Below are 22,814 nucleotides of genomic sequence, written 5' to 3' on the forward strand. Positions count from 1 at the left end.
CATGGAACGAACAGGGACGTTCCCAAGCCGAGTGCACATGGAGGGCACTGACGCACCAACAGGAGCTTGAACGAGTGTGTGCAGGGTACAATGTGTGTGCAGGGTACGTGTGTGCATGGAGAAGCCCAGTGTGCCAGGCAGCACGAGTCTCACTGAAAGGAAGTCCAAGGACAAAGTCTCATTAAAAGCCAATGGCACCTGTACTCCCAGAAGGGAACGTCTGCATTCGAAGGGGGAAGCGTGATTCCCAGCTCTCCTCAAGCAAACACACCACTAAGAACAGCAGAGCAGGGGCAGCTCGATCAGGTATGTACCTGCTTGGACCCCTTAGGTACGTACTGGGGCTGTCTCAAGCTAGCACAGGTGCGTCTATGTGAGCTGAGAATGGCTGTACCTTAGGCCTGGTCTGCACAGTTTAGGTAGCAGTGTAAGTATGTGAGTTAGGGGGTGATTTTTACCCATAGTTATACTTGGCCCATCCATCACGTGGACACAGTTACACCACTGTACAGATACCTCAGCCCGGGATAGCTGACTTTCCTTCCCATACTGTTATGCCACATAGCTCTGGGCAGGCTGAACTATCCCAGTGACGTGTGTTGACAAGGCCGTTGGGGGGGGGGTGTAAACCCCCTTAGGGAGCAAGCCGATCTCTTTAACCCTGACATTCTGTTTTCTTGTCGAGATATTGTTCAAAGGGGGAGGCAAGCAAGTGACTAGGAACAGAGAGCCCCAGTTTATTAGCAGTTAGTTCAACAGGACCGTACATTATTAGTGATAATGAATCTCTGAATACCACCCAAAACGGCTGGGTTCAACAAGACTGAAAGGAGGGGCAAAGACAACTCTGAAATATCCCCTCCTCCAGCTCCCCCTCCCCCAGGAAATATCCACTTCTCCCACCCCCCACCCCTGGGAAATTATACAGAATTTCATGCAAAAATAAAAAACAGGAACCCACAGGGGGCTCCCTCTTTTGTAACTAACCAAAGGTAACAGAAGAGTTTAAAAAAGCCCAGCTATTGGGAATCTCTCCCCCCACTCGCTCTCCAGTGCCACCCAGTGACTGTACTAGTGATCAGCAGGGCAGGCATAGCAGGTACCATTCTCCTCTCGTAAAGTGCAGGCAAAGCCGTGGCAGCACTGGGGGACCATTCCCATGGCTGCTTTTGTCAATACGCACACGGCTAGGTGGTTCGTTCCTCGGGTACCCGTCTCTGCCCCGGTGGCCACGTGAGGGCTGATGGACAGGAGCGCTCAGACACCCTTCCTCGTGAGCTAAGCTGAGCCTAAGACACCCAGACGCAATCGAGACAGACTTGCATCAGTGGCTGGAGAAAGCACTTTACGTTCATCCATTCTAGTCTCACAACATCCCTCTAGGGACCATGGTCCTGGGCATGCAGGTGGGGAACCGAGGCCCTATTGTGGGATCCTGGCTTTACAGACACCATGGGAGTGAGCCTCCCCCCTCTTGAAAGGCTGAGAGATTTTGCACTGAGTGCTTTTTTGCTGCCTTTTCCTTCCTGCTGCTGCCAATCACCAAGGGGTCAGGGAGTCCAGTTCTCCCCTGGCTCCTGTAGAGCTGACAATAGCAGCGATAGGAGCTGCCTAGGTGCCAAGAGGAGCATGGGCTCATTGGGCTGTCAGTGCTGCTTCTCCCCTTCCAGCTGGCCCACTCCCACCCCGCTCCGTTCCGCCCAGGAAGGTCACAGTTTGCTGCCGTGATTGCTCCCGGCCCGAGACTGCAGCGTCGTGGAATGAATCAAAGAGGGGGCAGAAGCTGCAGGCTTCCCTTTATACAAGCCTGTGCTGGGGGCTAGCCGAACACTGACTAACGGAGAGAGACTAGGTAGGAAAGGGTCTCGTTTGTTAAACCCCACGGCCCAAGGGGGCTATACTATGCATTGGTGGGCAATGCACATGCACATCGAGGAGGAGGAGGAGACCCTTAAAGCAGGGAGCTCTGACATGGCTGAGATGTGCAACCGTGTGAGTCCAGCACTCACAACAGAAAGAGATTAGCATGTGTGTATACGTGAGCACACACAGGGGCTTAGACCGACCCATGGCACCAGTATTTCAAATACGCCACCCGGTGGGGCCCACAAAGCCCGCCAGGCACCAGCCCCATCTGCCATTTCAGACTTATGCCCCCAAGCGATGACTCCCCATCTCACCCCACGACCACCGTTGAAGCTTTGCTTTAACCTTAAAACGCCTGTTTGAGCGGAGAAGGCGAAAATCCAAGATGGCAGTGACACTGTCGGTGTCGTCGTGGTATACTGAAACCTCCTGCAAACTGTTCTTTGGGATCAACGCTCCCCAAGCCGCAGCATGGTACGTACCTAATCCACACACACCGGCCAGGGCAATAAACCGGCCTCACTGGCTGCTGGCGTACGGGCCTGGTTTCACTCCTTCCTTCTTGCCGCGCTCAACGAGAGAGCAGCCTGCTAGCCTCAACTCAATGCCCACCACTGCAGCAAGGAGAAGGCAGAAGAGAAGACACATGCGGGCCGGGGAAGATGTCCTGGGCTCTTCTACCGTAACTGCATCAAGCAATGGAGCAGGAGAACATGTGCTTCTCTGCAGCACAGCTCCAGCAGGTGGAAACTGCAACAGGCTGCATAAGAATCACGCTGCATTTCACCGACATCTTCCCCCACAAAACTAGAGGGGAACGGCCGGTCCTGGACTGCCCACAGCTCCTATTCTGGTTGTTCAAAGGGTACGTCTGCACTGGAGCTGAAGGAGTCGTTTTCAGCCCAAGCAGACATACATGCGTGAGCACTCCTAGCACACTAAAAAGAGACGCGGCAGGAGAAGCTCACCAGCCTGAGGCCTGGGTGGGATCGGACTCAGTCCACTCTGTCACTTGGGGGTCTAGCTCAATGTCTGCCTGAGCCAGAAACGACACCTTCCGCTCCAGTGCGGACGTACCTAACACCGCTTAACAGCGGTGGGAAGGCGGCTTGGTGCAAAGGAAAAGTCCACGTATAATACTGAGACAAGGGCGGCGTGTGTAGTTGGTCTCTCTCATCAGCAGAAGCTGGTCCAAGAAAAGATATTGCCTCTCCCACCTTGTCTCTCTAATATCTTGGGACTGACATGGCTGCAAACAACACTGCATACCGTCACTGAACAGGGGCTGCAAAAGGAGGCCCCTGACTTCTCTCGGGGAAGGTTAGTGTCTGAGGAGAAGAGGAAGCTTTTGCGTTACTGCAAGTGCCAGAGGAGACGCGTGGCACTGAGGTTTTAAAACAGCATTAGGAATGCACCCTCGGAGAAGGAGGCTGTCCCAGGACAGGGCAGACTCTCAGAATCAGAGCCTAGCTGGTGGCAGAGGACAACGCAAGACCATTAGCACGGCCCAGGGACTAGGTCTGTGAGGATCTCTCATTCCTCACCATTCCAGCATGGCACCATGAGAGGAAGACAACGTGGAACTCAGGGACTGGCATGAGGGAAGCCTGAGGGCCTATAGCAGAACCCTCCCACCCAATCTCCTCTTCAGTGCAAATGGACTCAGTTGCTAACGCAGTGACGTCCAGTTGGGGAGATACTCGATGAATTAATTTTAGGCTATTCTTAGCTCCCAAGAGTACTGGGTCCAAGAACCCTGCATAAGCCCTTGGTACCTGCTCCATGAGACACTGGCATTCACATCATCTTCTACTGTCTCCTCTTCATTCCTTGTTGGATGCACCTTCCCCAGCCTAGGCTTCCCAGTCCTCTTTTCCCAACCCCTCTGGAGCAGCGAGATAAAAGAACTCACCCCATCCCACTCCTTCTCCCCAAAACTACTACACCCAGAGTCTCCTGGCCCACCATGCAAGCAGCTCATTCAGCCAACAGCACTGTCAGATCAACTCTTTGGGGGTTCTCAGCCTTTCAGCTGGGTCTTCCCTGACCCTGAACCACCTCTGCTCCTAAGTGTGCAATACACCATCAGCCTGCTTAGGGATCCAGGACCTTCACCCAGGAACCAATGACAACAGTTCTTGGTTAAGCATTGCTACCAGCATCACCCATGCCAGGACAGTTGGGGCAGAAATTTGCAGGAAACCTCAATACTGAAACATTGGCAGTGAATAGAACTGAGAGAGAGACAGAGATGGAGCAGCAAGGTACTTATCCTGTCATTAGAAAAAGAATTGTTCATCACTGGTCAGTGGATAGACCAGTCAGTCAACCGCACCGGCTGCCCACCTTCACGTGTAACAGTGAACAAGACAAAATAAAACCCTGGTATCTCAGGTACAAACTTGTGGCACCAGAAAAAGAGAACAAATTATTAAAATACTTTAGCTTTTAGTATCCAAGGAGGTCCAGCGTGCTCGGAATCCTTTCAGCCTCTGTTAGTCCAACGTCTGCCCTGCTTGATGTCTGCCCCCTTCTAAGCCAGTGGCTCAAATATCGAAGCACGTTCCAGTAAGCAGGCTACTGGACAACCTCAGTTTTTTACCACAGAAAACACCACGTATATAAAATGTTGCCACGCGGGAAGGGGAGCGGGGTGCATATTTTTCCTTTGTAACCACTCTGGAACCAGTTCTCAGTTCAGTTCTCTTACCAAATGAGACAGTCACCGGTCAAGCTCTCACCCGTCAATAAAATAAAATACAACAAAATAAAAGGCTGGGGGAGAGGGAGAATTCATTGGTGACAAACTAGTATTGCCAAGTCTTAAAGTCTTCTTTAAAAAAAATCCAGAGACCTCTTCCAGCACTTAGCGCTAGGTCTTGTGGGAACCCAGGACACTCCATTCCTTTATGCTGTCTCACTTCACTTTGTTTGAAACGTGACTGCAGACTTGGGTCGGTTAGGTCGGCCCCTTTGTGCCTCTGACCTCAAACGGCACGTCGTGCTCCTGTTCTCCAAGACAGCTTTGCAAAGAGTTGTCCACATCTTGGAAGGGTGCTCAGCTCCATTATCTGACGAGGAGAGTCTCAGAGTTGCTGTAATACTATCTTAGATATGGAGAAGTTAACCCCATCCAGGTATGGAGAAGCAGGGAATCCCCCCCCAAATCAGGAAATGACATCACAATCCAGGAAGTGACCTCGTTGACAGGGACCTCAGAAGACAACAGCTCTTGGGGAATTTGCACTGGGTTTGCAGAGTCAGGCAGTCGCACAACTTTAAGGGCCCTCAGAAGAGAGAGTTCGCTCCCGTATACAATACTGATGACCACATGGGTTCTCGCTCAAAGACCTTGGCTGAATATTGCTCAGAAATGCTTTTCCCGGCGGCTTTTCCCTCCCGCTCCTGTCTGCTTGGCTCGGGGTTCGATTTGGGATCTTCTTCGTGGGCTCGCGTCACTATTGCTCAGTAAGGCGATGATAGCAGCAGCTACCTAGCGTTCTGGAGTTCCTCCCGCAGCCAGGTTGGCAGCGTCTGACCCATTTTGTACAGCAGCTTGGACAGCTCTATATTGTGGTCCCGATAATAATCCCTCAGGAAGGCTCGTGACTGCAACAGTAAGACAGGACAGAGATCATCATGAATGGTAACCATTAGCGTGTGCCAGGAACATACTGCAGTCAATGCATTAGTGTGCTCCAGCGCTTTGGGATGTGACCCGGACCAGCTTTTCACTATCCACCCACCAACCCTTCCCTTGCGTGCTCAGTACCAAACCAGACTCACGCATATAAATGTGGTTTTCTAGTGCACTCGGACTGCTGAGACACACAGATGTTCTACTGTTGCTGGGAAACTGTGGTCCTCATTAGCAGCAAAAATAGCAAAAGCAAGGCTTATTTAGTGGCAATCGTGCGAGGTTTCCAATACTTACATCTGAATCCATCTCTGGGTATTTCCTCCCTTTGCTTTTCCCCAAGCATTTGGTCTTCCCTCCCTCCAGCAGTTGGCACCAAAATCCTTTCTTTGGATCAAACCTACAACAAGAGGGGAGAAGTCAGCAACATTTATCAGAACATGCCCACGAAACAGCTTTGTTCCAAGATCCTCAGGGATGGACGGCTCGCCAGGAGATGGGTCTGGTACTATCAGTGTATCCATTGATGACTTCGATAATGGAGTGCAGAGCGTGCTTATAGAATATGCAGATGACACCAAGCTGGGAGGGGTTGCAAGCACTTTGGAGCCCAGGATCAGAATTCAAAATGACCTTGACAAATTGGAGAATTGATCTCAAATCAACAAGATGAAATTCAGTAAAGACAAGTGTAAAGTACTACAGTTAGGAAGAGGAAAAAAAATCAAATGCACAGCTACAAAATGAGGAATAGCCAGCGAGGCAGCAGTGCTGCTGAAAAGGAACTGGGGGCTACAGTGGGTCACAAACTGAATACGAGTCAACTGTGTGTTACTGCAGCAAAAAAGGGAGATGCCACTCAGGGCTGTATTAATAGGAGTTTCATATGTAAGATATGGACGGTAATTGCCCGGCTCTATTCAGCCCGGATGAGGCTTCTGCTGGAATATAGCGTCCCATTCTGGGCACCACACTAAGATATGAACAAACTGGAGAGCGTCCAAAGGAGCGCAACAAAAATGGTAAGAGGTTTAGAAAACCTGACCTATGAGAAAAGGTTGACAGAATTAGGCATGTTCAGCCTTTAGAAGGAAAGGCTGTGGGGGTACATGAATATGTCTCCAAATATGTAAGAGGTAGTTTATACAGAGGACACTGAATGATAGTTCTTGTCCTATCTTCAGTGGACACGGAGAAGTAATCAGCTTAGTTTGCAGGAAGGGAGATTTGGGTTAGATATATTTTTTAAAAAACTTTCTAACTATAAGGCTAGTTAAGTACTAGACTAGGTTACCAAGGGAGGGTATGGAATGTCCATCACTGGAGATTTCTAAGAACAGGTTGAACTAACACCTGTCAGAGATGCTCTAGGTACGCTGGTTCAGTGTGTGGGGTTGGCTTAAATGACCTCTCGAGATCCCTTCCAACCCTACATTTCTAGGATTCTGTGAGATGCTGGCATAAGAACAGCCATACTGGATCAGACCAAAGCTCCATCTAGCCCAGTATCCTGTCTTCCAACAGTGGCCAGTGCCAGGTGCCCTGCAGGGAATGAACAGAACAGGGAATCATCAAGTGATCCATCCCCTGTCGCCCATTCGCAGCTTCTGGCAGTCAAGGGGAAGGCTCATCCTTCTTGCAGACTGCCACTGCACTTTGTTTTGTAATGTTTCGCAGCACTTTACAGGACACAGCAGTTTGTGTGGACAGCAAGCCAGGCCTGGGGTTAAGTATAGATTTTTACAGGAGCATTGCCCATGGTAACTTATCTTTGTAATGGCACGTTTTAATTTCTTAAACTCTTAATGAAGGGCTCCCCTAAGAAAAATATATTTTTAAAAAGCTGTCATAAGCTGGGGAGGAATATTCTGTGGATTCTAAGCAGCAGCGGAGGGAAAAGACAACAACCACCCAACCCTACCAAGCATTCCTTTTGGTACAAGGAAAGCTGCCAGATGTAACTTCGGTGTGATCCACCAAACCGCTTCCCTACCCCATTTCTGGCCCTGGTGCACGCAGTGAACTGCTCAGTTTCTGTGTCCAGAACTTGTGCATGCATCTGGATGGTCACAGATGGTTCTTCTGCCAACAGAGGTTTCTATAGCACTGGAAATACAGCACTGCAAAACACTGCACTGGCCAAACGGAGAACGACAGACCCTCTGTTGAGGTCACAAACAAGAAGCGCAAACGGACATCCAGCATCTTGGCAAGGAAGGAGCCGACTTCCCTTCCTCTGCTGCAAGCTTCTGGCCTGCAGGGAGGGAGCTCACAAACCTGCAGTACTAGTGTCTCAGGAACTGTGTTCAGAAAAGCCATCCAAGCCTCCATGGAAGGAGGCTCAAGTGCTGGTTCTGGTCCCAAGCAAATATGGCTTTGAGTCCTGGGGCAAAATCTTGCCCCACTGAAATGAGTGGAAGCTTTATTGTTGATGCCAGTGGGGCCAGGATTTCCTCTCTATCGTGGCACTTATCCGGCTCCACTTGCATTACCAAAACATCCCCTTGGTGGGAAACCTGCCATGGGGAAAGGGAGAGAAAGCCCAATGCTTGGAATGACGGGCCGCAGCCCTGAGGGCTACACCGGCTGAAGGAGGAAGAGGAGGGTACAAGGAAAACTCACGCCAGGGTTTTATGGTAATCTATGAAGTTCGTCACGCCAAGGAACTTCTGGACTGTTTCCATCACTTTGGCTGGTTCTGTTCGGAGCAGCTTGCCATCCAGAACAAGGATCTGGAAGAATAAAGGGAGAGCTGGGGGAGGGCGGGTCTAGTGTGGTACCAGTTCCATGCTAGCTTCAAATTGGATCCGTCCCCACCCCTGAGAACAGACAGGTGAGTTGAGCTGCTACAATCTGCCTCAGGTACTTCTATAGCCCTCCAGTGTCTGAGCACCCCACCATCTTTACCCTCAACGCCCCTGACAGGTGGGACAGGGCTATTTCTGCCCCCTCCTCCCCCCCACGTTACAGATGGGGAGCTGAAGCACAGAGAGGCAAAGTGATTTGCTCAAGGTCACATGGGGCGTCTGTGGCAGAGCAGAGAATTCAACCCAGGCTTCTCCAGCCCCCAACTACCACCCTAACCACTAGATAATCCTTCCTCTCTCCCCTGCATCTGGCTCCACTTTCCTCAGTACTGGCCTGGCCATGGAAGCCACTCGGAAGTTGCCGGCAGCTGAATATGGGACAGGTGAAACACATCACACCAGATCACCAAGACGATGCTGATTCTCCATTCAGAGCTCGTCCTCTATTTCAGAGCCCTCAGTGAGCTAGGCGCAAACTACCTCTCAGATGGCCCCTCTCTGTCCCACTCCCAGAATACCCCCGTCAGCAGCACTGCTGCAGCTGAGGACAAGGCACAGCCAATGAAGAGTGCTCATGTGCTGTAACTACATCGAGAGCTGCCTGATCACAAGGTATAAATCCGCTGCAGAGAGTGCTATGAAGTATAGAGCTTGTGTTATTTTTGTCATGCACTTTGATTCTGCAGTCACAGCCAGAATGTGTATGAAAGGCATTCAAGGACATGAAACAGCCTCATAAAACTGTCAACACCAATCACTCTGCTGTGCATTTCTTCTGTATTGTGGTGTAGCCTCTATTCCCTTTGGTTAGAAGCTCTTTAAAAGGGAGCCCTGCAGTTTGTTTGGCATAGCATACGGTACACACTCGGCAACCTGGCATAATATCCCACCAGTGGTACATAATCATCCCCTCCCATAACCACACTGACTCTGGTTCCTTCCTGCTCTGGACAAGTTTCAAAAATCCCTTTTCTGTGACATAATTCCAGTTTTTGACTCCCTTTCCGAGTGTCTGAGAGCTCAAAAGTAAGACTGAAGGCCGAGCTCCTGGAGCCAGATGTATCTCTGATGGGTTGACACCTCTCTGCACACTCGTGCGCTCACCCACATTGCACAAACACACACCCTTTCTCCAACGCAACGGATATGAGAGGAGAAGAGAGACTAATACATTCCCTGCCAACTTCACCCCCATGATGTGAGAAACAACCACGAAACTGGGAGTTGGGCGAAGAGGATGGTTTTATGCTGTGGGCCATAAACAGTCACAGGCCCCAAAGACATCCCGTTATGCTGAGTTCTGGATCACGGCTTCCCCTAACCAGGGCTGGGTAGAGAGAGGATGCTATTTGTGGTCCACGAATCCCACGGTAGCGCTTTGACAATGGACTCTATGCCCAAGCGGTGTATCGCTGTTTTCTCCCCCCGCAGAGGGAGTGCTCTCCGCACTGCTGGTTGCAATAAGAACACTTCCCAGAGGTTCTGTCCTTCCTACCTGGTTGGCATGATAGCTGTTCAGCCAGCGCTCAATGTGGGTGGCGTACCAGCCCGGTACCAGGCAGCGGTTCTGTAGCGTTCGGAGCTTCTGAGAAGCCTCAGGCCCAGCTGTGATCACCTCGTGGAAGGTGAATTTCAGAGCGACTGGATCATCATGAGCTCGCTGGTGCTGTTAACAGCAGCAAACCGGTTTAGTTTCTCAGGCAGCATGACAAAACCCCAGCGGCGTGGCCAGCGTTACCGGGATCCAAGTCCAAGGCTGTGTGTGAGCTCCTGGGAGGTTTCTGAGTGCCAGAGCAGTCACTGGGCTACCAGCATCTAGCTTGCTGCTTTGCACAGAATGGTGGGATACGCTGCGTACACTACATCCTGTTCTGTAGGGCTCTTTCCCTTCCCCGGGGAAGAGTCCCAGCCCCCAAGGGAACAGCTTATGACATCCCACACTTAACTCAACACAACACTGGATCACCTCTTCCTCGAGCATTGGCCTGAGGATGCCAATCTCCTCTGGTGCAGAGCAGGACCCCTGCCATGGCTGCCAACCTGCGGCCATCCCACAGGACAGTGCAGAGCGCACCTGACCCAGCGCGAGACAGCAGATTCTCCGTTCACTCAGCGCACAATGCCATGCTCTGGCCCGAGTCAGCCCCAAGCGAGAGCATAAGGAGCCGCCTTGCGGAGAGGCGGTGACAGCCGAGCAGCTCACCTGGTACCAGGAGTAGGCCCGGTCTGCAGGGTTGATGAGGATGGTGATGACCTTGGCCTTGGAAAGCAGCGCGGCTGCCCGCCTGGGGGCCACTTCTGAGTCGAAGTAATTGGCGCTCTTCTCGAAGTAGAGGTCAGAGGTGGTGTTGGAGGGGATGGGGAAGAATTCCATGTACCTGCAGGGAGGTCGCTGCATGAGGCGGGGGAAGAGAGGGCACCCGGGGAGGGCGACAGAGAAATATACCTGGTCCCCTGCCCTGGAGACAACGGAGGCCAACTATTGTATATCAGGCGTTCTATATTCAGGATCCAGCACACGCTACCCATCAACCCCCGCAGCTGCTCTGAACAGCCACCTCATGTCTGACCACCAGCAGTCTAGGGCTCCGGCTCCAGCATGTGGGGAAGGTCCCGTCTACTTTATAGATCAGAACAGTGATGGAACTGGTTCAGGGGACATGTGTGGTGTGGCCAGGACCCGGGGCTCTACTGTCATGTATAGATCAACCCCCACCACCCAAGGGGCTGCTTGGCTCAATGGGTGTCTCGTGGCAGACAGACAGACAGTCTGCTAGGGGAATTTTGGACTCCTGCCCTGACGTGTTGGTCCTGGGAGCCGAAGTCACATGGCAAACCCCATGCACAGTTCTTCACTAAGCCTGCAGCTACCCCCACCCCCAGGACACTCTGGGACCCCGGCTGGGGGTAGCATGAACGAAGGCCTACCAGTCAATGCCCTTGTGATAATTGTTTCCATTGAAGAACTGGATCTCCTCAAAAGTCTCCGAGCTGGGGTAGTTGCTGCTCAGGTCCGGGTGCATCCCCAGGAACAGATAGAGGGCTGTCGTCCCTTTAAATGGAAAGGAAGCAGAGCCGAGGTTGGGGGCACAGCAGTGACCACCCTGTGCCTTGGCGAACCAGACAACATTTCCTCCCTTCTTTGCCACAGGCTGCCCCATGCATGGCCGTTTGGGGCACCCAGTTCAGCTTCCCACTCCAGCCCAGCATAGGTAGGTTTTGCCGTCCTCCAAGGAAGAGATGGAGGTTCTAGGACCCAGCTAGAGGAACAATACCAGCTCAGACCTGCCCTGGTAGGCAGAATGCAGGGAGGCACCGGATGGAGAACCAGACAATCCCCCGAATAAAGAGAAATGGCACAACTGATGCGATAGCACAGCTGAAACGGTGTTGTGTGTGCTGGTATTGGCTGTGTCGTCTGTCACCGATTCTGAGCTGCGCAGCTCGATGGAGGGGAAATGGAGTACCTGTTTTCTGAGGTCCGATGATGAGAAGCTTTGGGAACCGGTCACATGTCTTTTCTTTGGACCAAATGTCCTTATGCCGCTTGTCCTCACAGGGATCCTGAAACACAGGAGTAAGAGGATCGAGGAAGTGCAACCTGGGGGCGTCTGGGAGGAGAGGCCTCGATGCCCCATAGGCCTTTAATAAATATAGTGAAGACTACCTGTTTTCACGGATGATGGGTGCGAAGGCTGAAATGAGGAGGGAGAGCCAGAGACTGCTGGAAGGTCAGCACAGAGCTGAAACCCCTACAGCTAACAAGCAGGCAAGGCATTGGACTAGGAGTCAGGAGTTCTGGTCTCTACTCCACCTCTGCCACTGGCCTGCTGGGTGACCTTGGCTGAGTGACTTCCCCGCTCTATGTCTCAGTTTCCCTGCCATAAAATGGGGTTAATGAAACTTACCCTCCTTTGTAAAGAGTTTTGAGCTCCATGGATATGTAGAATCTGAGTGTTACTATCACAGACCCTTTTCTGAACTCATGTTGTGAGCCCTGGGACAGGGATATGGTCCAGAGCAGGACTCAGTGTGTTGTCCACCCTGGCATGGATTCTCACTTAGGAGGAAGGCAGTAGGTGAGCAGAACCTCGCACTCTGCATCGCACGCACTGTGCCTAGCTGATTGGCTTCTCGCTTTCAAGAGAGCCACATTCACTCACAATAGAACAAAATCCAGCCTGGTTTGCGCCTGGTGCGATCCCTAATTCCCTGGCAGGCCTGAGCCTCCTGTCCCCCATTCAAGTCAAACAGACTGGCAGTGGAGCCTCTGTACCTGCCACAGTGGATCCTTCTCCTCGGAGAAGATCTGGAAGTATTTCTGTGCCAGCTGCATGGGCGGCAGCGTCTGCAGCTTCAGGTTGGTCCAGGAGCCGAGGAAGCGGACCAGGTGTTTGAAGGTGTACAAACCCAGGCGGTCGTTGCCGTAATTGGACAGGTGGGTCATGAAGATACTGATCTGGAATGGAGCAGCAAGAGGACAGGACAGGAGTTAGTCAGCGCTCTGAGTCCATCTCAGGACAACTTTAGTTCGCACTTTAGTGTGGCTCTCGACACTGGGGAGTCCTGGGCCCAGCTCTGAATTGGGAGGAACAAACAGGGACTGGTGCACATGAAAAGTCGAGGGACCCTGGACGTGTAACACACCCATTAGGAGAGCAAGGGTCTCTGTCCTCCTTTCATGGCTGCTTCACATCACAGCCACCAGCCTTAGCTCAAGCAGCAGAGTTTCGTGCTTTTAGTACTGAATGTCCCTGGGTCAGACCCTGCTGCCAGCCCAAGCAGGGTCAGTTATGGATGGACCTGAGCCCCCCAATTTGGGGAGAAAAAGGCAAGAAGAAGACTTGGCCTCTGTCTGGTCTCTGACTCTCACTAGGAGTGCTGCAGAGGAAGCCTTTACATCACTCTGTGGCCAGCCCAATTCGAGGGCCAACACACTAGGCTCTCAGAGAAGATCCTGCCCATCCTCCTCGACCACAGGCTGAGCGCCCCTGGCCATCGGAGTCACAGGGAAACTCATCTACCTCAGCCGAGGGGAAGGCCCGAGTGCACCAAGGGGCCGTTCCAAGCCCTGCAGAGCACTCTGAAGGCAGCACTCACAGGGTTAAGTAGCACAGTCAGGAACAGCTCCCCTCCATTGATGATCTTGTCCAGTTCACTGGAGCCGCCAGGGTATTCGTTATAGAAGATGGTGTGCGTGAACAAGCCACAGGTCTGCCGCGGGAGTACCTGGGGACAGAGAGGAGTCAGAGCCAAGGAATCGCGCAGCCTGCTCCAGAAATCCAGCTCCAGTGCTCCTGCCTCACCATGCCAAACTAAGGGAAGATCCGCCGGTGTCAACCTGCCAGGTATTAGCACTGGTCTCAACATCACCTGGAAACCCCCCGACAAGATTCTTCTACTCAGGAGGGACAGAGCTGGGCTGCTCCAACTCCCTTTGGGGAGGGGGAAATTCTCCTGACCTCTGAACCACATGCACATATTTCTGGGAGGTCTTTTGGGATCGAATACCCCTAGATCATTACCATGATCTCCTGAAAGAAAAGGCGGCTCTGTAGCAAAGGGACTTAGCAGCTGCAGCCACACCTGGAGGCACTGCAGAGGTGACTCGGTCAGCAGCAGTAAGTTGGGTCTTGTTTCTCCTGCTAACTGAGCCACAGAGCCAAACCAGTCCATTTAGCCCACCCTGCCACATCCACCTGCACCGGCCTCTGTGCTGAAACAGCCATGGAGGGAGTGGTTTGCAACAGTGGTGATGGATTAGGCTGGGGCTGAGATGCAGCAATCCCATTTCCTGCAGCCCAAAGAGATGCTCACAGCTGAAAGCCACTGCTGGGCAACGTTCAAACCGGTCACTTAGTGGCGTAGAGTTCCATGTCTTAGCGGGAATCCTCTGAGCCAGCTGTGCTGGCAACCCAGCTGATTGTGGGAGGTTTAGGGCAGGGAGGGGCCCAAGGAATAGCCCCAATGCCCTGTTTCACCTACCATGATCCCATTGTGGACAAAGCCCCGTCGGTAGCGGGCTGGTTTCAGATGGGGATACTCCTCTGTGCTCGTGACTTTGATTGCCCAAACCTGCTTCCACGCTTCATATAGCTGCACGTGGACGGGGTACACGCCGGAGTGGTGGGGTGCCACAGCATACCCCATGTCGGTGGGGATGCCATGCTCCTGATGGGAGAGGAGAGGGACGGTGACTGCGCTAAGCTATAGAATCAGTGAACTACAAATGACCCAGCAGAAGCCTAAAGGGGCTCAGGGGAGCTCTTCCATGGACAGATACATCACTCCGGGTTTTGCTTTAACAGGGTTGGGTTAGCAAGGAAGAGAGGCCGAATTCTCAATTCTAGTGCCCGGGGAGCGTGGTCAACTGAGCTCCTTGCTTTGTCCAGACTGGCAGAGGTGAGAGCCAGCCCCAGCGAGAGCCAGGTACGCTGCAGGTGCATGGTCTGACCATACACGACCCGGCCAATGCACCTCAGTCATGCCCTGCTGTTCCAAGGCTGTCAGCTGGGCAACGCGACAAGTATCCCCCAGGCTGGGGCTGCTGAGTCATCGCACTGGGCTGGAACAACAACAGGCAAAACTCCCATTGGGTTGGAGAGAACGCAGTGCTTAGCTGAACCCCTTGGGTCTCAGCCCGGTTTTGGCTCACGGTTCAGTTCAGGTTCAGCTAGGGGATGAGAGCTGGTTTGCTAGCAACCTTATCAGAACCAATGAGACCACCCTTAGCTCAGAAGCAGAACGGCGAGCGTATTAACACAATGGGCCACTGGAAACTTCAGAACCCTTTGGGGGTGGGGGTGAATACAATTCACTCCCCACATAAAATGTTACTTGTCGCTTCTCACCACATGCTTCCCTCCACCAACACAAAAGGGTGTCGATGTTTTATAGGTTGTAGAAGTTCTCTCCAAACACAGAACACAGGCACTACCAGACTGGATCAGACCCATGGTCCATCTAGCCCAGCATCCTGTCTGTGACAGTGGCCAGATGCTCCAGAGGAAGATATAAAATACCCAGAGTACACCTGGCTATTGCTAGCTCCCCTCTAGGCTTGAAGTCAAGCTGCTAACCCAAGTTAAAAGCTGAGTTGCCATGTGTTAGCCCGAGTCAGCTCACCCTTTTTGCTGTGCAGATGTACCCTTAGTGGCTGGCTGATGCCCTGAAGCCTGAGGACATACAGACAGGCTTTTCCCAGCTCATACCACCTTGGGGAAGGGGGGGGGGGGAGCACTTATTATTCATGTAATCTGAGTAATCAGCTTTTTAATTCTACTAGCTTCTGCAGATGGAAAAAAGGTGGATTGCTAATTGAGTTAACGAACACAAGGTAAAAGCCTAGCAAAGGCCTGGCAGGTTGTAGTTTTCATCTGAATTAGCAGGTCGAGATAAACCCCAGGCTCCCAGGTCAAGATAAAGACTAACTCACCTGAACACGACAGCCTGCCTTGTCTGCACTAGGCTTGTGCCTGGTGTGAGTGCCCTCCAGGTAAGAGCGTATCCTTTCACCTAGGGAAGACAAGGCCCGTGGCTGTGTCTACCCTAGACTTCCCACATGATTTCCTGTTCACTGGACGCAGCGAACCCGTTGGATTAGTGACTCTGGATGCTCTCCACTCATTCGTTCCAGGCAATGAAGAACCAGTGTTTGTAGTCTGGAACAAACATTTGGGGCAGGTCCTGAGTAGCCTTTGCCAACGTGGTAGCTGCCTCCAGTTAAAACTCTAGTGAAGACAAACCCTTTGCCTTAGCCCTGGGCCAGGGCTACACTTCACATTTAGATCCACCTAACTGCCTCGCTCAGGGGTGGGAAAAACGTCGACCTTACGCGACATGGTTCGGTCAAACTAGGGCAACGGAAGAATTCTGCCCTCAACCGCCTCCTGAGGGGGTGGATTTACTGCAGGGAAGGAAAAACCCCTTCCACCACTGTAGGAAGCATCTACACTACAGCGCTACACAGTTTTGTATCGGTATCATTATTTCAGATGTGTGTGGTTTTTTAGCCACAATAGTTATACTGTACAACTCATACTGTAGATGCAGTTATACCAGTATAAAAGTGCTTACATCATGGCTTGTTCCCTGGAAATTAGCTATAAGGCACCTTTATATCAATATAAGTGCGTCCACACTGGGACGGGGTTTGTACTGGTGTAACTATATTGGCATAGTTAAAGTAGTACAGCTTGTGTGCAGACAAGTCCTTTGGCTTAAGTAAGCACCCATGGAACTCTCTGCCACGTGATAGTTATGCATGGGGTTACAAAACACAAGGGCAGCCTTCTTGAGGCCACTCACATTTCAGATCATCTTTGACCTGATCTTTTTAGTCTCTTCCTGCTGCTACTCAGCCTCCAACACAGGACCAGAGAGATAGAGAAGTATGAGGAAACCTATCTTAGCATCCCGCCTAGGGAACCAGTAAACTGCATTGGTGGTAGGAGATGGAGAACTAAAGGTCAAACAAAACTTTATTCAAAGACACTTGGGGGTCTTTTAAAGAGGTTCCAGACGATTCAGTGCTGAGAGCATCCTTATGAGGTTTCACTGCACAGACACAGCAGGATGGAGGAGAAGGGGGAGGACAGGGGGTGCAAACTGGAGGAGAGAGAGATAAGGTAGCAAACTCCTGCTGCTCTTATGCAGCATTCTTCCTCCTGCTCGTTACCATTCTCCCCACAGAATTGGAGCTCGGCCTGAGAAGGCAGGAGGAAAGGCACGAGACTGGGTGGGCGGAAGGGTTTGAGATGCCATCTTTAACTCCCCAGCCCAGCAAGCATCCCTCACGGCTAAGTACCCCCCCCCCCCCAGCTGGCATCTTACTCACGACAGCGAATTTCTTGTTCATGGTCATTTGCTCCGCTAGCACGGACTGATTGTGGAAGAGGTGAGGCTGCATGTGACTCCACATGTGTGGGAACCACCAGAACTCCTTCACGTAAGACAGCAACAGGTCGTCTCCTTCGTCTTCAGCATCCGTGCCTGCCGGGGCCAAACCACCATCATCAGCAGCAGCCCTACCACACTAAAGCCCGGCTCACCAAGAGCCTGAATGCTTGGCTCAGGTGGGGTACGGGATCGTTAAGGGGGGTGGGGGTGCTTGGACTGCCATCCTGAATCCAAGAGGCAGCAAAAAGCTCAGAGACAGGACCTCACACGTGCTCTCTGCTGCTGCTTGGACCCCTGGAGGGCCAGTGGAAAGGAGCAGCTGTGGGAGAACCCCCAGGGCACTGCTGTCATTCTGCAGTGGGTCCTTATCTTTACACTGACCCAAGGCGTGTTTGGGCCTCAGCAACCTTTGCTAGCCCTGCCTCTGAGGCAGCAGGGAGAAATCTGGCTCTTCTGTCACCCAGCAGCTCGGAAGGTCCTGATGGATGGCATAAGCCACTAGAGCAGAGCACGAATCCCCAGCCCCCAGATAAATCGGCTTCCTATGGTTACATTGCTGAAGAAGAGATATTGTTAACAGGTTCGAGCCTCTATCGAAGCCTCCGTTTAGGTTTCATGTTCAGCTGGCATCGCAGCCCATTGCCCGCTGCCCAGGGGAAACTACTGCTGAACGTGGTGACTCTGCGACTGTACTCACACGGCTTGTACTCAGCAATTCAGCGAGACACAGGCCAGACATGCCAGGAAGGCACGAGAGCCCGAGCCCAGCGGGGAGGGCCTGGCTTCTCACCCTGCCACTGGCCAAGGTACTTGCTCTCTCTCTGGCTGTAGAACGGGGCTAGTGTGGGAAGTACTCTGCCACCCGCAGCTCGACAACCCTAGAGCAGCCCTAGGGATTCTTATTGGCCAAACCCAGCCAACGCCTTTGCCAGCTAATGCCTCGAGTTCTGCTCCTTTGGTTTTCCAGAGGAGAGACTAAAGGGGCAGAGCCCCCTTCTTTCAAGCTCCTGCCGTGATACAACACTGCAGAGGCCCGCTTCTCTGAGACAGAGAGAGCTCTGGGAAGGGGTCTTCTACGGCTGCCTTCTCTGTAGTCCCGGACGTCTGGGGCCTGAGGGGTTTTTAAGCTGTGCAGGATGGATACTGCAGCCCAGCAAGCTCCAAAATGGAGAGGGACAGCGAGGGCTGCTGGAGGCAAAGCTCCCCTGCCTCACCTGTGTGGAAGAATTTCCCTGAGTAGCCCAGGTTGAAGGTGAAGTTGGGTATGTGGGTGCGCAGTTCGTTCTGAGTGTCAAACAGAGCCTATGGCATGGAGAAAGACACATCGTTGGTACCCGACACGCATCATCGCGCAGTAACCCGCACCTTTGGCACACTGGGGTTGGGAGTCACCCATGCAACTTCTGCTTCGTGTCCTCTAGCAACAGCACTCCCGTGGAAGGGCTCACCCCCCCACGATGCTCTGAGGGCACTAGAGCCTAAGTGTCAGTTCACTAGGGCCACAAATCGTGCACCAGCGACCCAGACACACCCCCAGCCCTTGCTCCGAGCTTGCGCACCAGCACCCCAGACACACCCCAGCTCTTGCTCCGAGCTTGTGCACCAGCACCCTAGACACACTCCCAGCCCTTGCTCCATGCACAATGAGCTCCATGCACCAGTGTCCCAGACACACCTCCAAGCCCTTGCTCCATGCACCAGTGTCCCAGACACACCCCCAGCCCTTGCTCCGTGCACACTGGGATCTGAGCCCAAGTGCACTAAGGCCAGGGATCCCTAGTCCCATCAGAATCCGCCCCCCCTACCCCTGAGAGCACTGGCTGGCTGAGCTGGGACAGTGGTACCTTTACGTCTTCGACCTTCATGCGAGTGCCCTCCTTGCCCACGAAGATGTCATCGATGTCCACCAGGAGGTAGCGGTCGAGGGGAAGGGAGAGCCTCTTGCCGGTCAGGAAGGAGACTGCATCCACGAAGACCAGCTTATGCAGCCAGAAGTTGAGGTTGTTCCCAAAGAGCACTCTCTGGATGCCGTCGTGCAGGCCCAGGTCCTGCACCACGGTGGTGTGCAGCGCAGCATCGACGCTCATGTGCGGGATGGACTCTGCTGACTTGGTCTTGGCCAGGAGTACCGGCTCGTAGGTGGAATGGTTGGACTGGAAGACGGTCCAGTCCTCTCCTGGAAGCAAGCCCTTCTCCACCTCGCTGGGGCGCGTGATGAACAGGAGTGGGGATTTGGGGTTGATGCTGCAGTCCTTCAGCCCGAGGTTGGAGTGGAGAAAGAGTGGGAAGCCCTTCAGCTGAGCACTCAGCAAGCTGTTCTCATTGGCCTGCCAGGGGAGAGCCCGCGGACTGAATGAGAAAGGCCTCAGAGGGAGAGGACAGGGGAAGGCTGCACCATGGCATTTAAAGGTGTGCAACTCACATCCCCACGCCTCCCTTGCAGCACCCTGTGTGCCATTCCCCCACACTCTCCTCTGGCTGATCCAGGCCACTGCTGCGCTCAGAAGCAATTCCTACCCAGACTGCATCACCTGGACAGGTAGAGGCAGCAATGCAGGGCTGACGGGAGGGTGGGGGGACGGTTTGGTCAGATCCAGAGGGGGCGGGCAGGACAAGCTGGGGAAGCAGGAAAGGCAGCACATCACAAGCTGCTTCCCAGCAACCCCCTCAGAAGCAGCACTTGGGGAACCTTCTGGATTCACACACACAGGCTCTGAGCACAGTAGCAGACATATGCAACGCAACAAGTGCCGTCTCCTCTTCTGCAAAAGAGAGAACTGGCCTGTCCCCCACCATCCACCTGTGAATTCTGCCATCTTCATTCCCTGGTGCTCTCCTGCAGTAAGGCACCACGGACAACATGGCCTGTCATGCAGCTGGGGCACCAAACCTAGAGCGTTGATCCTACCCCTAAAACCGAGAGCCCCCTTCCTGCTGCGCCCTGCACCTCCCAGGCCTGCTGGACTCTGGCCCCTGCACACGCACCCCTGTTCTGAGCAGAGGAAGATTTCCAGGGGGAGGGCTGTTCTACAGACACATTGCTGACATTTAAGCTTCTCTCCCTTGCCAGGTTTTAGCGCTCTCTATGTGGATGGAGGATCCCAGACAGGATCTCATTTCAGAGGCTCAAAAGGAGCCTGCTGACTCGTCAGACACACTGAGCAGCAGACACTTAGAAAGCAGGGAGCAGAACTGCAGGACAAGGCGTTTGATAAACCGCCCAGATTCAGCAGACACTACCGCACCAGGATCTCGACAGGGGAGTTTTCCAGCGCAAGCGTTAAGAGTGCAGAGCGCAACTTGCCGAGTTCCTGGACAGTCTGATCTGGGGAATGCAAACGCTGGGGACAGCTCAGCCCTGCCTGTTCCACACCATTCACACCCACACAGGGTTTGGAGCCCAGCCATCTGCACACAAGCTGCTAATTAAAACCAATAGCTGCGTCTGAAGGGCTGCTCCAGAGGCGTCTCTGCCTAGCTGGGCGGGCGGGGCTGGCTTGTCCCCCAACACTGGCGTCCTTGGACAGCAGAGGCTGGAAGTGCTACAAAGGGGCATGCCTTGCTGCTAGGGCGTGAGGGCACCAATCATCCCACTCAACAACAGCCCTCGCTGCTCAGCAGGGGAAGGCTCCTCCATTGAAGGGGCGGTGGGGTCGACAGGAGGCCACCGGGTGTGTGAGGAGAGCAGATTCCTCTGGCCCCCCACGAGCTGAGAGCACATCTGGAATGCTGACAGCCTCGCTCCACGGGTGGGCCCAGCCAGCCTTCATCCTGCCTGCACTCCTGGCACCGCAGAGTCCTCCCAAAACAGCTGCACCGGTGGACGCAGGCCAGCAGCCCTTGGGGCTGGTATTGTATACTTAGCCTATTGGTTTCATAGGCAGCAAGGGTTCCCTCTACCACTGGCCCTGAGGCTGAATACACTGTCTAGCGTCTGCTCCCGTTCCTCTCCTCTGGCCAGCAATAGCTCGGCCCAAGGGCCCGGGGAATTTACTGCACTCCCAGGTGAAGGTTCTCTGCATCTCAGGGGTCACTGCTTAGAAAGTGTCTCATCAGCTACTAATTTATGACCTTCTGGGGGGTCAATTCTGGACCAGATTCTCTCTGGTGTAAACAGGTGAATACAGAGTGACCAGATGTCCCGATTGTCACGGAGTGTGGGGGAGTCCGGCCCTGCACCCCTCTTCCTGGGACCCACAGTGACTCTTAGCCAGCCAGTAAAACAGAAGGTTTATTGGACAACAGGAACACAGGCTACAGCAGAGCTTGCAGGCACAGTCAGGACCCCTCCACCGAGTCCTTCTGGGCTTTCAGGGTGCTTGGATCCTAGCTAGGATACCCTGAATTCCGCCCACACAGCCCCAAGCCCAAACTCAAACTGCTTCCCTCCTGCCACTCCCTTCCCTTGTCCCCTTCCCGGGCAAAGGTGTTGACCTTTCCCCTCCCTTACCTAGCTCAGGTTACAGGCTCTGGCATCGTCCATCTCCTAAAGTCCTCCCCTGCTCTCCCACTCCCCACACAGACAGTCCCTACTGCATCACATCTCTCCCCCCTTCGAGACTGAACTGAGCGGGGTCACTCTGCCCAGTGACCTGGGGAAGTTCAGGGTCCCCTCTCCGGGACAACGCATCCGCTGTCAGGTTGGCACTTCCCTTCACATGGACCATGTCCATGTCATAGTCCTGCAGGAGCAGGCTCCACCTCAGGAGCTTGGCGTTGGCTCCTTTCATCTGGTGCAGCCAGGTCAGGGGAGAGTGGTCGGTGTATACAGTGAAGTGTCGCCCAAAGAGATATGGCTCTAGCTTCTTAAGGGCCCACACCATGGCCAGGCATTCCTTCTCGATGGCCGCGTAGCTTTGTTCCCAGGGTAGCAGCTTCTTACTCAGGTACACGATGGGGTGTCTCTCCCCCTTTTCATCCTCCTGCATTAACACCGCCCCCAGTCCCGTGTCTGAGGCATCGGTGAACACCATAAAGGGTTTGTCAAAATCTGGGTTTGCCAGAACTGGGTCGCTAACCAGAGCCTCCTTCAGCGCCCGGAAAGCCTCCTGGCACTGCTCAGTCCAGATCACCTTGTCTGGCTTCCCCTTTTTGCACAGTTCAGTGATGGGGCCGGCTATGGCACTGAAGTGGGGCACGAACCTTCGATAGTACCCCGCCATCCCAATAAAGGCCTGGACCTGCTTTTTGGTTTGGGGAGCAGGCCAGTCTCTGATCACCTCCACCTTGGCTGGTTCCGGCTTCAGGCAGCCGCTCCCCACCCGATGGCCCAGGTAAGATACTTCAGCCATCCCCACCTTGCACTTCTCAGCCTTTACTGTTAACCCAGCCTTTCGGAGTCGGTCCAGGACTTGTTTAACCTGGGACACGTGGTCCTCCCAGGTCTGGCTGAAGACGCAGATGTCGTCAATATACGCCACGGCAAAACTCTCCATCCCCCTCAGTAGCTGATCCACCAGGCGCTGGAAGGTGGCTGGCGCTCCCTTGAGGCCGAAGGGCAGGGTCAAAAACTCATAGAGCCCCAGAGGGGTGATAAAGGCCGATTTCAGCCTGGCATCTGCGTCCAGCGGCACTTGCCAGTAGCCTTTGGTAAGATCCATAGTGGT

The 22,814-nt window shown here is 53.4% G+C and overlaps 1 protein-coding gene and 1 long non-coding RNA gene across 5 annotated transcripts in view; one reads left to right on the forward strand and one right to left on the reverse strand.

Annotated features, from left to right (window-relative positions):
• LOC127055070 (uncharacterized) overlaps positions 1 to 22,814 on the forward strand; it is a 34,499-nt gene that overhangs the window by 7,548 nt on the left and 4,137 nt on the right. The gene's annotated exons all lie outside the window — the stretch shown is intronic.
• Positions 714 to 22,814, reverse strand: part of NDST1 (N-deacetylase and N-sulfotransferase 1) — a 28,309-nt gene continuing 6,208 nt past the window's right edge. The window contains exons 2-15 of one of the 4 annotated variants that reach the window (XM_050961525.1): positions 19,053 to 19,535; positions 18,423 to 18,510; positions 17,143 to 17,301; positions 15,746 to 15,825; positions 14,296 to 14,481; positions 13,411 to 13,539; positions 12,587 to 12,769; positions 11,778 to 11,874; positions 11,239 to 11,362; positions 10,514 to 10,688; positions 9,806 to 9,976; positions 8,126 to 8,235; positions 5,801 to 5,903; positions 714 to 5,475 (exon numbers count right to left, since the gene is read on the reverse strand). In XM_050961525.1, coding sequence (XP_050817482.1) covers positions 5,356 to 5,475; positions 5,801 to 5,903; positions 8,126 to 8,235; positions 9,806 to 9,976; positions 10,514 to 10,688; positions 11,239 to 11,362; positions 11,778 to 11,874; positions 12,587 to 12,769; positions 13,411 to 13,539; positions 14,296 to 14,481; positions 15,746 to 15,825; positions 17,143 to 17,301; positions 18,423 to 18,510; positions 19,053 to 19,535 — 2,208 coding nt within the window. In that variant the 3' untranslated portion in view covers positions 714 to 5,355. The remainder of the gene's footprint in view (positions 5,476 to 5,800; positions 5,904 to 8,125; positions 8,236 to 9,805; positions 9,977 to 10,513; positions 10,689 to 11,238; positions 11,363 to 11,777; positions 11,875 to 12,586; positions 12,770 to 13,410; positions 13,540 to 14,295; positions 14,482 to 15,745; positions 15,826 to 17,142; positions 17,302 to 18,422; positions 18,511 to 19,052; positions 19,536 to 22,814) is intronic. The other 3 variants (XM_050961526.1, XM_050961527.1, XM_050961528.1) reach the window with 3 other exon arrangements.

The sequence above is a fragment of the Gopherus flavomarginatus genome, chromosome 7, assembly GCF_025201925.1.
Source record: "Gopherus flavomarginatus isolate rGopFla2 chromosome 7, rGopFla2.mat.asm, whole genome shotgun sequence".
Lineage (NCBI taxonomy): Eukaryota > Metazoa > Chordata > Testudines > Testudinidae > Gopherus > Gopherus flavomarginatus.